Source organism: Panthera pardus, unplaced genomic scaffold (genome assembly GCF_024362965.1).
Source record: "Panthera pardus isolate Hobbes unplaced genomic scaffold, ASM2436296v1 HiC_scaffold_8, whole genome shotgun sequence".
Taxonomy (NCBI): domain Eukaryota; kingdom Metazoa; phylum Chordata; class Mammalia; order Carnivora; family Felidae; genus Panthera; species Panthera pardus.
In genome coordinates this window covers 99,842,475-99,853,472 of record NW_026527013.1, presented here as the reverse complement: position 1 = coordinate 99,853,472, position 10,998 = coordinate 99,842,475, and the positions used below count along the sequence as shown (strand labels likewise).

General features: G+C 36.6%; 1 protein-coding gene across 1 annotated transcript in view; it reads right to left on the bottom strand.

Moving 5' to 3' along the window:
* Positions 1 to 3,448: 3,448 nt before the first annotated feature.
* The window catches only part of SDHAF3 (succinate dehydrogenase complex assembly factor 3), a 65,777-nt gene continuing 58,227 nt past the window's right edge, over positions 3,449 to 10,998 (bottom strand). Inside the window, exon 2 of the mRNA XM_019443396.2 lies at positions 3,449 to 5,658. Coding sequence (XP_019298941.1) covers positions 5,455 to 5,658 — 204 coding nt within the window. The 3' untranslated portion in view covers positions 3,449 to 5,454. The remainder of the gene's footprint in view (positions 5,659 to 10,998) is intronic.

Genomic DNA, 10,998 nt, shown 5'->3' with positions numbered 1-10,998 from the left:
TGCAATAAACATAGGGGTACATGTATCCCTTTGAATTAGTGTTTTTGTATTGGGGTGGGGGGATACTCAGTATTGGGATTACTGTATCGTAGGATAGTTCTATTTTTTACTTTTTGAGGAAACTCCATACTGTTTTCCACAGTGGCTGGACTACTTTGCATTCCCACCAACAGTGCAAGAACATTCCTTTTACTCCACATCCTTGCCAATACTTGTTGGTTTTTGCATTTTTTATTTTAGTCATTCTGACAGGTGTGAGGATCATATCTCATTGTAGTTCTGATTTTCCTGATGACAAGTGATGTTAAGCATCTTTTCATGTGTCTGTTGGCCATCTGGATGTCATCTTTGAAGGAATGTCTGTTCATGTCTTCTGTCCATTTTATAATTGGATTATTCATTTTGGGGGTGTTGAGTTTTATCAGTTCTTTATAGATTTTAGATACTAGCTCTTTATCAGATGTCATTTGCAAATATCTTCCCCCATTCAGTAGGTTGCTTTTTAGTTTTGTTATTTCCTTCACTGTGCAGCTTTTTTTTTTTTTTTAAAGGTAGTCTCAATTGTTTATTTTTGCCTTTGCTTCCCTTACCTCAAGAGTTACATCTAGGAAAATGTTGCTATAGCCAATGCCAGAGAAATTACTGCCTGTGCTCTCCTTAAGGATTTTTATGGTTTCAGGTCTTACATTTAGGTCTTCAATCCACTTTGTTTATTGTTGTGTATGGAGTAAGAAAGTGGTCCAGTTTCACATACCTGTCTTTTGCATGTAGCTGTAGTTTCTCCCCACCATTTGTTGAAGAGATTATCTTTTTTCCATTGAATATTCTTTACTCCTTTGTTATATATTAATTGCCCATATGATCATGGGTTTTTTTCTGGGTTTTCTGTTCCATTGATCTGTGTCTATTTTTGTGCCAGTACCATACTGTTTTGATTGTATAATTACATAATACAACTTGAATTCTAGAATTGTGGTACCTATAGTTTTGTTTTTCAAGATTGCTTTGACTATTCAGGGTCTTCTATGTTACCATACCAATTTTAGGATATTTTTAGTTCTACAAAAAATGCTGTTCATATTTTGACAGAGATTGCATTCAATCTATAGCTTGCTTTGAGTAGTATGAACATTTTAACAATATTCCTCCAATCCAAGCATGGAGTGTCTTTGCATGTCTTTGTGTCATCTTCAGTTTCTTTTATCAGTATTTTATAGTTTTCAGAGTACACATCTTTCACCTCTTTGTTTAGGTTTATTCCTAAGTATTTTATCATTTTTGGTGTAGCTGTAAGTGGGATTGCTTTCTTTTTTTAATAATTTATTTTTTTAATTTACATCCAAGTTAGCATATAGTGCAACAATAATTTCAGGAGTAGATTCCTTAATGCCCCTTACTCATTCAGCCCATCCCGCCTCCTACAACCCCTCCAGCAACCCTCTGTTCTCTATACTTAAAAGTCTCTTATGTTTTGTCCGCCTCCCTGTTTTTAAATTATTTTTGCTTCTCTTTCCTTATGTTCATCTGTTTTGTAGCTTAAATTCCTCATGAGTGGAGGAATGAGTGAAGTCACATGATACTTGTCTTTAATTTCGCTTAGAATACCCTCTAGTTCCATCCACATAGTGCCATCCACTTGCAAATGGCAAGATTTCATCCTTTTTGGTTGCCAAGTAATACTTGTGTACACACACACACACACACCCCACATATTCTTTATCCATTCATCTGTTGATGGACATTTGTGCCCTTTCCATAGTTTGGCTATTATCAATAGTGCAGCTATAAACATTGGGGTGAATATGCCCCTTCAAAACAGCACACCTGTATCCCTTGGATAAATACCTAGTAGTGCAATTGCTGGGTCGTAAGATAGTTCTATTTTTAATTTTTTGAGGAACCTCCATCCTTTTTTCCAGAGTGGCTGCACCAGTTTGCATTACCACTAGCAGTGCAAAAGAGATCCTCTTTCTCCGCATCCTTGCCAACATCTGTTGTTGCCTGAGTTGTTAATGTTAGCCATTCTGACAGGTGTGAGGTTGTATCTCGTTGTGGTTTTGATCTGTATTTCCCTGATGATGAGTGAGTGATCTTGAGCATTTTTTCATGTGTTGGTTGGCCATCTGGATGTCTTCTTTGGAGAAGTATCTATTTATGTCTTTTGCCTATTTCTTCACTGGATTATTTGTTTTTTGGATGTTGCATTTGGTAAGTTCTTTATAGATTTTGGATACTAACCCTTACCTGATATGTCATTTGCACATATCTTCTCCCATTCTGTCGGCTGCCTTTTAGTTTTGCTGATTGTTTCCTTTGCTGTGCAACAGATTTTTATTTTGATGAGATTCTAATAGTTCATTTTTGCTTTTGTTTCCCTTGCCTCTGGAGACGTGTTAAGAAGTTGCTGTGGCTGAGGTCAAAGAGTTTTTGCCTGCTTTCTCCTCTAGGAGTTTGATGGCTTCCTGTCTCATGTTTAGGTCTTTCATCCATTTTAAGTTTATTTCTGCATATGGTATAAGAAAGTAGTCCAGGTTCATTTTTCTGCATGTCACTGTCCAGTTTTCCCAGCACCATTTGCTGAAGAGACTGTCTTTATTCCACTGGATATTCTTTCCTGCTTTGTCAAAGATGAGTTGGCCATACCTTTGTGGTTCCATTTCTGGGTTCTCTATTCTGTTCCATTGATCTGAGTGTCTGTTTTTGTGCCAGTACCATGCTTTCTTGATGATTACAGCTTCACAACACAGCTTGAAGTTTGGGATTGTGATGCCTCCAGCTTTGGTTTTCTTTTTCAAGATTGCTTTGGCTGTTCAGGGTCTTTTCTGCCTCCATACAAATTTTAGGATTGTTTGTTCTAGCTCTGTGAAAAATGCTGGTGTTATTTTGATAGGGATTGCTTAATTTCTCTTTCTACTGCTTCATTATTAGAATATAGAAATGCAACAGATTTCTGTACATTGATTTTATACTCTGCAACTTTACTGAATTCACTTATCAGCTCTAATAGTTTTTTGGTGGAGTCTTTAGTGTTTTCTATATACAGTATCATGTCATCCAAGCAGGAGTGATTTAAAAGCAGTAGGGAATAGTTAACACTATCAAGACTCAGGATAATACATCTGTCTTATACTGATTAGTATCCTATTTATTTTAGCAAGTGAGTGGTTACATTGGTGAGAGCAGTAGATGAGGTTAAAGAAAAAGGAGACAATGACATTGAGGGTACTGCTAAATGGTTGAAGGAAGTGAAAGATCACAGAAACGAGGTCAGACTGAGATAGAAATGAAGTAAAAGAACATTGAACAAACTGAATGGTCAAAACACTAATGAGTTCACAGTTAACACTGCTTTTTGCACCACTTCCCAGACTTTCTCAATTTACACACTCTTAGTGTTTTAGTATTTACACAGCATACATACAGCAAAAACTAACAGAAACAAACAAAAAACACTGCAGTTTCATTTATTACATAGTCCAAACAACTTAGGTTTTATGCCCTAAAAATTTAGCACCTACTAGACACAACACAGCTTTTCAAACTTTGTACTCATATTGAGCATTTTACTAGTTTGTGATAATTTTACCACAGCAATCACTAAGAGCACAGCTTCTCAAATATATGTCACCCAAAAGAATGTTGCAATATAGTAGTAAAACTGTGAAATACCTCAAGGTAGTAATTTGTGTGATGGCCAATAAATATGGCTGTGATTTCCCAAAAATTTTTTATGGGTGGTGAATAATGAACCATCAGAGACCAATTAGGTACTAGATATGTCAGCCATACGGATTATAGTGTTAAGGTCACCAAAATGATAGCAAAACTTGAGATGGAGAAGTATGAGCCAGTTGCCAAAGAAAATGAATAGGGAAGTATAACCAGAAAGAAAACACTACAAATGAAAAAGAATTCTTATGTGAGGGTAGCCCAGTGATGGGTTGAAAGAGACATTAGGAGGGGATTATACATTACAGTGAATGTAAAATGACCCATAACCCCCACTTCACAAAACACAGAGAAGCAGTGTCCTTATGGGTATTAGATTCTATAAGCTAGGAAGACAAAAAAAGATTGAAAGAGTTTGAGGATGTGATATATTTGTTCATGATGAAATGGTTCCTAAGCTGTGGTTCTAGCACAGCTAGATTTTAAACTCCTGGAGGGCAAGAGCTTTTATCTTATTCATTTCTTATTCCTAGAGCCTACAATGTAGAGCCTAGATTCATTACTGATTGACCACCTATCTTTCAATGAAAAAAGACAAGCATCAACTTCCAGACTGATTCAATGAGGAATATTAAAAAGGACTGAGTAGTCTGGCAGTCATACACAAAGAAAAAGCCCAATCCAGCAAAAGAGAGTAAGTATGAGTCAATTTTTAAATAGTTGAATAAATGCAATAGCATCTGAAAAATGATCATTTCAGAATCTCAAAGTAGACATACAAAACTAAAGTTATAAGTGTGTAATTTTTATTTACTTTTTAAAACACTTATTTATGAGAGACAGAGATAGAGTGTGAGCAAGGGGTGGGGAGGCAGAGAAAGAGGGAGACACAATCCAGGCTCCGAGCTGTCAGCACAGAGTGTGACACAGGGCCCGAACCCATGAACCGTGAAATCATAACCTGAGCCAAAGTTGGACACTTAACTGACTGACCCACCCAGGCACCCCACAAGTGTGTAATTTTTAAAAAATTAAACATTTTAAACACATGAATGGGATTACCACTTGATTATTTCAGTTTATAACATGACAAATTTATGAAAGTGTTTTTATCTCCCCAATGATGAGGCAATAAATGAGATTCTCAAGGTAACTATAAATTACATAATTTAAGGGGTCATTTGTTACTACCAAACACTGTACAAACATACTATCATTTGCATGATAGATTATACAGTGTATAATACTGACTCTTTAAGCTTCTTTTTAATCTTTCATTGTATATAAATAGTGACTCAGGAAGAAGGCATATTTACATGAATAATCATACGTGTATTATTAAAAGAGAAAGGAAGAAACTTTCAGGATCACAATCCATCTATGTAAATAATAACCTTGTTGGAACTCCACATCTGTCATTATCATAACATACTTGTCTGTTGAAGCTAAAGCCATGAGGCTAATGCTTGAACAAGAACAGCATTAAATTTACATACAAAAAAACCTTTTGGCAAAATTCCACAACTTTGTCCATTTTAAAGTCATTCCTTCTTATGTACTTAAAAAATCAAATCCCATCCAGCAAGTACTGTTACTTCAATCATATAAAGCTTTGTTTACTAGCCATATTGATCTACATATTGTAGGCAACATTAATAACAATCCCAAATTAAAGAATATTTCATGAACACAAGGCATTCACAAAGCCTAAAAGCTGAAGAAATACATTTTTAGAAACCCAGTAAGGGGTTCTGAACTTAAAATGTGTAAGCTTTATTGTATAGACTAAAATTCTGGTTTCCTAGATTCAGGAATACTAAATTGTCTGTTAGGTTTAGTAGCTTCTTGCATCAGCTCCTGCAACTGTCCAATCTGTTCATCACGAAAGTCATTAAGTTTTTCTTCTGGTAGGGCAACTCCAAAACACACTCTTTCTGTTGAATTTTGTCTGTTTTCATTAGTTTGTTGCCATAGCACTGCTGCATACACCTAACAGAAGACAAAGAAAAATGAAGGTTATAAAGTTAAGATACATATTCACTCCTTCAATGTTAGAGGACCTGAAAAATTCTAATTCCAAGTCACCTATTTTTCTCCATCACTGAAGATGCAAACAATATAGATGTGTCTTTACTACTCAGTGATAATTTCAAATGTATCTTATTTTTAGCACTTTAAGAGTTTTCATAGATTTTTAGCAAAGTTCTTAACCTGGAAATCTGGGGACTGGGAGTGGCCCGCAGACAGACTTCAAGAACATGCATAAACCACCCAAAAGTCAGATACTAAATTGTATGCACACAAGCATTGCAGATAGTTCTTGGGCTATAGTTTTTCAGAGTTATAGCTTTCAAATCTGGGGCTATCAAATTTTCAAAGGTGGGTCTCATAGACTTAAATTTAAAAATGTTTATTTATTTTTAAGAGGGGGTAGTGACAAAGAGGAAGAGGGAGAGAGAATCCCATGCAGTCTCCAGCACCATCAATGCAGAGCCTGGTGCAAGGCTCAAACTCACGAACCATGAGATTATGACCTGAGACAAAATCAATAGTCAGATGCTGAACCTGCTGAACTACCCAGGCATCCCAAAATATTAACTTAAATCACACTAGAGGTAGGGGTACCTGGGTGGCTCAGCCGGCTGAGTGTCCAACTTCTGCTTGGGTCATGATCTCACGGTTGGTGAGTTCGAGCCCTGTGCTGACAGGTAGGAGCCTGGAGCCTGCTTCTGATTCTGTCTCCCTCTCTCTCTGCAACGCCCCCCCCTCCCCCCACTCACACTCTGTCTCCCTCTCTCTCTCTCCCTCAAAAATAAACATTAAAAAAGAATTTAAATCACACTAGAGAGAAAGCTTTCAAACCTTTAACTTCTCTTGTATTTAATAATAATCTTTGTCAGGAAAAAATTCTACATTTTTCATGCTCTAATTTTTCTCTCATTCAATTAGCATCTTCAGCCTAAATAGTCCAGCTACTATTGTCTTGCACAAATGATACTTTTTTAAAGCACACTCTCACTCAGTAATCTTTTAATCAGACAGTAAGTAACAATGTATTTTAGTTCATAAAGTTAAAAGATCATATGCACCTTCTGGGTAAGTAGATAAATTAGTTAACTCTATATAATGCCACTAACTCTATCTGGTTTAAGATAATTAAATTGATTATAATTGCTGGATTGTCATCATCACCACAGAAACTTCAATACACTCCAAAACTTAACCTGTATTGAAAATATTTTCTTCATGTTTTACACAACTCTATTTCATGTAACTGAAAAAAACTTGCACATACCCCAAGCTTTATCAATCCCACCTTTAAGTATATGCCCCAGAACAGTGTTTCTCAACCCTCACAGTATTAACAAATTGGATAATTTGGACAATACTTTGTAGTGGGGTAAATGGAAGTCTGTTCTTGCATTGTAGGTAAGATGTTTTAGCAGTATCTCTAGTCTCTACCCACTAGTTTCCAGTAGCATACCTCCTCTCAGTCTTTATAATCAAAAATGTCTCCAAACATTACCAAATGTTCCCTGGAAGGCAAAACTGACCCAGGTTGAGAACTATGGTCCTAAAGAAACTTTCAAACATGTGAATGAGTAGCACAAGAAGTGTGGTATTACTTGTTAAAGCAAAAATTGGAAACAATCTCATTGTACTTTTCAGTAAGAGAAAAGACAAATACACTAAGGTTTGTTCAAGATACTTATCTTTTCGAGAACCAGCTCTTGGTTTCATTTATCTTTTCCATTGTTTTTTTAAGCCTCTATTTCATCTATTTCTGCTCTGATTTACTTCCTTCCTTCTACTAGATTTGGGCTTTGTTCTTTTTCTTGCTTCTATAGGCATAAGGTTAGGTTCCTTTAGATTTTTCTGGTTTCTTGAGGTAGGCCCGTATGATTATAAATTTCCCTCTTAAATTGCTTTTACTGCTTCTCAAAGATTTTGGACTGTTGTGCTCTCATTTTCATTTGTCTCCATGTATTTTTTTTAAATTCCTCTTGATTTCTTTGTTGACTCACTGGTTGTTTAGTAGCATGTTGTTTTGTCTCTATGTGTTTGTGTTTCTTCCAGTTTCTTCTTGTGATTTATAGTTTTATGCCCTTATGGTCAGAAAAGATGCATGATTTCAATCTTCTGAAATTTTTTGACACGTGTTTTATGGCCTAACATGTAAACTATCCTGGAGAATATTCCATGTCCACTTGAAAAGAATATATATTCTTCTGGATAGAATGTTGAATATAAAAGTCTCTCTGGTCTTGAATGCAAAGCTACTGTTTCCTTATTAATTTTTTGCCTGAATGATCCGTCCATTGATATAAGTGGGGTGCTAAAGTCCCCTACTATTATTGTATTACTCTCAATTTCTCTCTTTATATCTGTTATTATTAGCTTTATTGTATTTAGGTCTCCAATGTTGAGTGTATATTTATAATTGCTATATTCTTTCATTGGATGATCCTTCTATCATTACATGGGCCCTTCTTTGTCTCTTGTTCTAGTCTTTGTTTTAAAATCTATTTTATCTGATATGAGTATTGCTACCCCAGTTTGTTTTGTTTTTTGTCCCTTTTACATGGAATGTCTTTTTCCATTCTTTCACGTTCATCCTATGTGTGTCTTCAGCTCTGAAGTGAGTCTCTTGTAGACAGCATATAAATGGGTCTTGTTTTTTTATCCATTCAGTCATCTAATGTCTTAATTGGAGCATTTAGACCATTCACATTTGAAGTAATGATTGATAGGTATGTACTTATTGTCATTTTGTTAAACTGTTTTCTGGTTGCTTTTGTAGTTCTCTGTTCATTTCCTCTCTTGCTCTTTTCCCTTGCGATTGGTGACTTTCTGTGGTGTTATGCTTGGCTTCTTTTCTCTTTATTTTCTATGTATATCTCTTATCAATTTTTAGTTTGTGGTTCCCATGAGGTTTACATATAACATCCCAATTATAAAGCAATCTATATTAAAATGGTGGCCACTTAGGTTCAAAAAAATTCTAAAAGAATTTTTTTACTCCCACCTCCCCAGGTCATGTAAATGTTGTTATATTTTACATCTTTTTCTTCATAAAATTTCCTTACTTGCAATTAGGGCCTTTTTTTTTTTTTTTTTTTTCCACTTAAAGTAGCCCCTTTAACATTTAAGGTTAGTTTAGTTTAACTTTTCTTTGGGAAACTCTCTCTCTCCTTGCCAGATAGAATATTCTTGCTTGTAGGATTTTTTCCTTTCAGCTCTTTGCAGACCCAAAGGGCATGACATTATACATTCAAAGTTTCTGCTGAAAAATAAGCAGAGGCTTTATGGGGTTTCACTTGTATATACTTTTTGCTTCTCTATTGCTGCTTTATAATTCTCTATCTTTAACCCTTGACATTTCAGTTATTATGTGTCAAGTATGTGGACCTCTCTGGGTTCATCTTGTTTGGAATTCTCTGTGATTGCTCAATCTGGATGTCTATTTTCTTCCCCTCTCTCCTTCCCTTCTGGGATCTCTATAATGTGAATGTCCACTTAATATTGTCCAAGACATCCTTTGATCTCATTTTTTAAAGTTCTTTTTGCTGTTCAGCTTGGGTGCTTTCCATTACCTTATCTTCTGCATCAGTTCTTCTGCATCCATTAATCTGTTGATTCCCTCTAGTGTATTTTTCATTTCAGTTATTGTATTCAACTCTGATTGGTTCTTTTTGGTATTTTCTATCTCTTTGTTGAAGTTCTTACTGAGTTATTCCACTCTTTCCTCCAGTCCATCTTTATGATCATTACTTTAAACTCTATCAGACATATGGCTTATCTCCATTTGGAGCATATTCTTCTGTCTCATTTGGCTTAACATTTGTTGTTTGCTTATATGAATTAGAATTCTCCTAAACTTGAAGGAAAGGTCTTTTGTATGGTCATCCCAACTGGAAGCTATGTATGCCTGGTGACTTTGGCTGGCTGGAGCTACAGCTGTCGTGGGCTGGGAGTCCCAAAGCTCTCTGTGCACAGGGCACCCTGGCAGGACAGCTAAAGGTAAAGTGAGGGAAAACTGGAGTGTCCTGGGGTACTAAATGCAGAGGGTGCCCTGGTGGGGTAGGGGATGGCCATGTAGTGGGTGGCTGGAGCCAAGGTGGGGCACACACTGGGAGGGTCCCAGGGTGCTCAGTGCAGGTAGGACCTGGGAGTTCCAGAAGCACTCTCAGCTATAGGTGCCCTAGCAAGCCCTCTGGAACCAAAGTGGTATAGGCCTAGAGTGTTCCAGGGTGCTTTCCACCTGTGTCACCTTGGCGCAATGTCTGTAACTGCAGTAAGTACTGACCATGAGCATCCTGGGTTATGTCGCTCTGAGGCTGTGTTGATGGGATGGCTAGGGCTGGTGTAGGCTAGGGTCCCGGGGCTCACTAGGGTGATAGATCAGCTAGGGCACCCAGACCTTTCTCCTGTCCATGGTATCAAGGTGGAAGGAAAACATAACCATAGCTCTTGCCAGCCTCTCCCAGCAGTTCCCTTCTTGTTTGGATCCTTTATATTATAGTTTTTCCATCATGATAAGTATACTCTTTAATCTTCTTCATCTATTTCACCATTCTCCTACCTACCTCCCTTCTGGTAACCATCAGTTCTCTATAGTTGAGTCTATTTCCTGGTTTGTCTGTGTTCCCTCCATTTGCTCATTTGTTTTGTTTCTTAAATTCCAAACATGAGTGAAATAATATGGTATTTGTCTTTCTCTAACTTATTTCACACAGCATTATCTTCTCTAGTTCTATCCACATTGTTGCAAAAGGAGAGATTTTCCCTTTTTTGGCTGAGTAATATTCCATTGTATATACATACCATACTCAATCCATTCATATATCAAAGGACCCTTGGGTTGCTTCCATAGTTTGGCTATTATAAATAATGTTTCAATAAATATAGGGGTGCATATATTCCTTTGAATTAGTGTTTTTGTATTTCTGGGGAAAATACCCAATAGTGGGACTGCAGGGTAGTTCTATTTTTAACTTTTTGAGAAAACTCCATACTGTTTTGCACAATAGCTACACCGGTTTGCATTCCTACCAACAGTGCAAGAGTGTTCCTTTTTCTTCAGATACTTGCCAACACTTGTTATTTCTTGTGTTTTTTATTTTAGCTATTCTGGCGTGACTTCATATCTCATTGTAGTTTTGATATGCATTTCCCTGATGATGAGTGATGTTGAGCATCTGTTCATGTGTCTATTGACCATCTGGATGTCCTCCTTGGAGGAATGTCTGTTCATGTGTTCTGCCCATTTTTTGATTATTTGGGAGTTGAGTTTTATCAGTTCTTTATATATTTTGGATACAAGTCTTT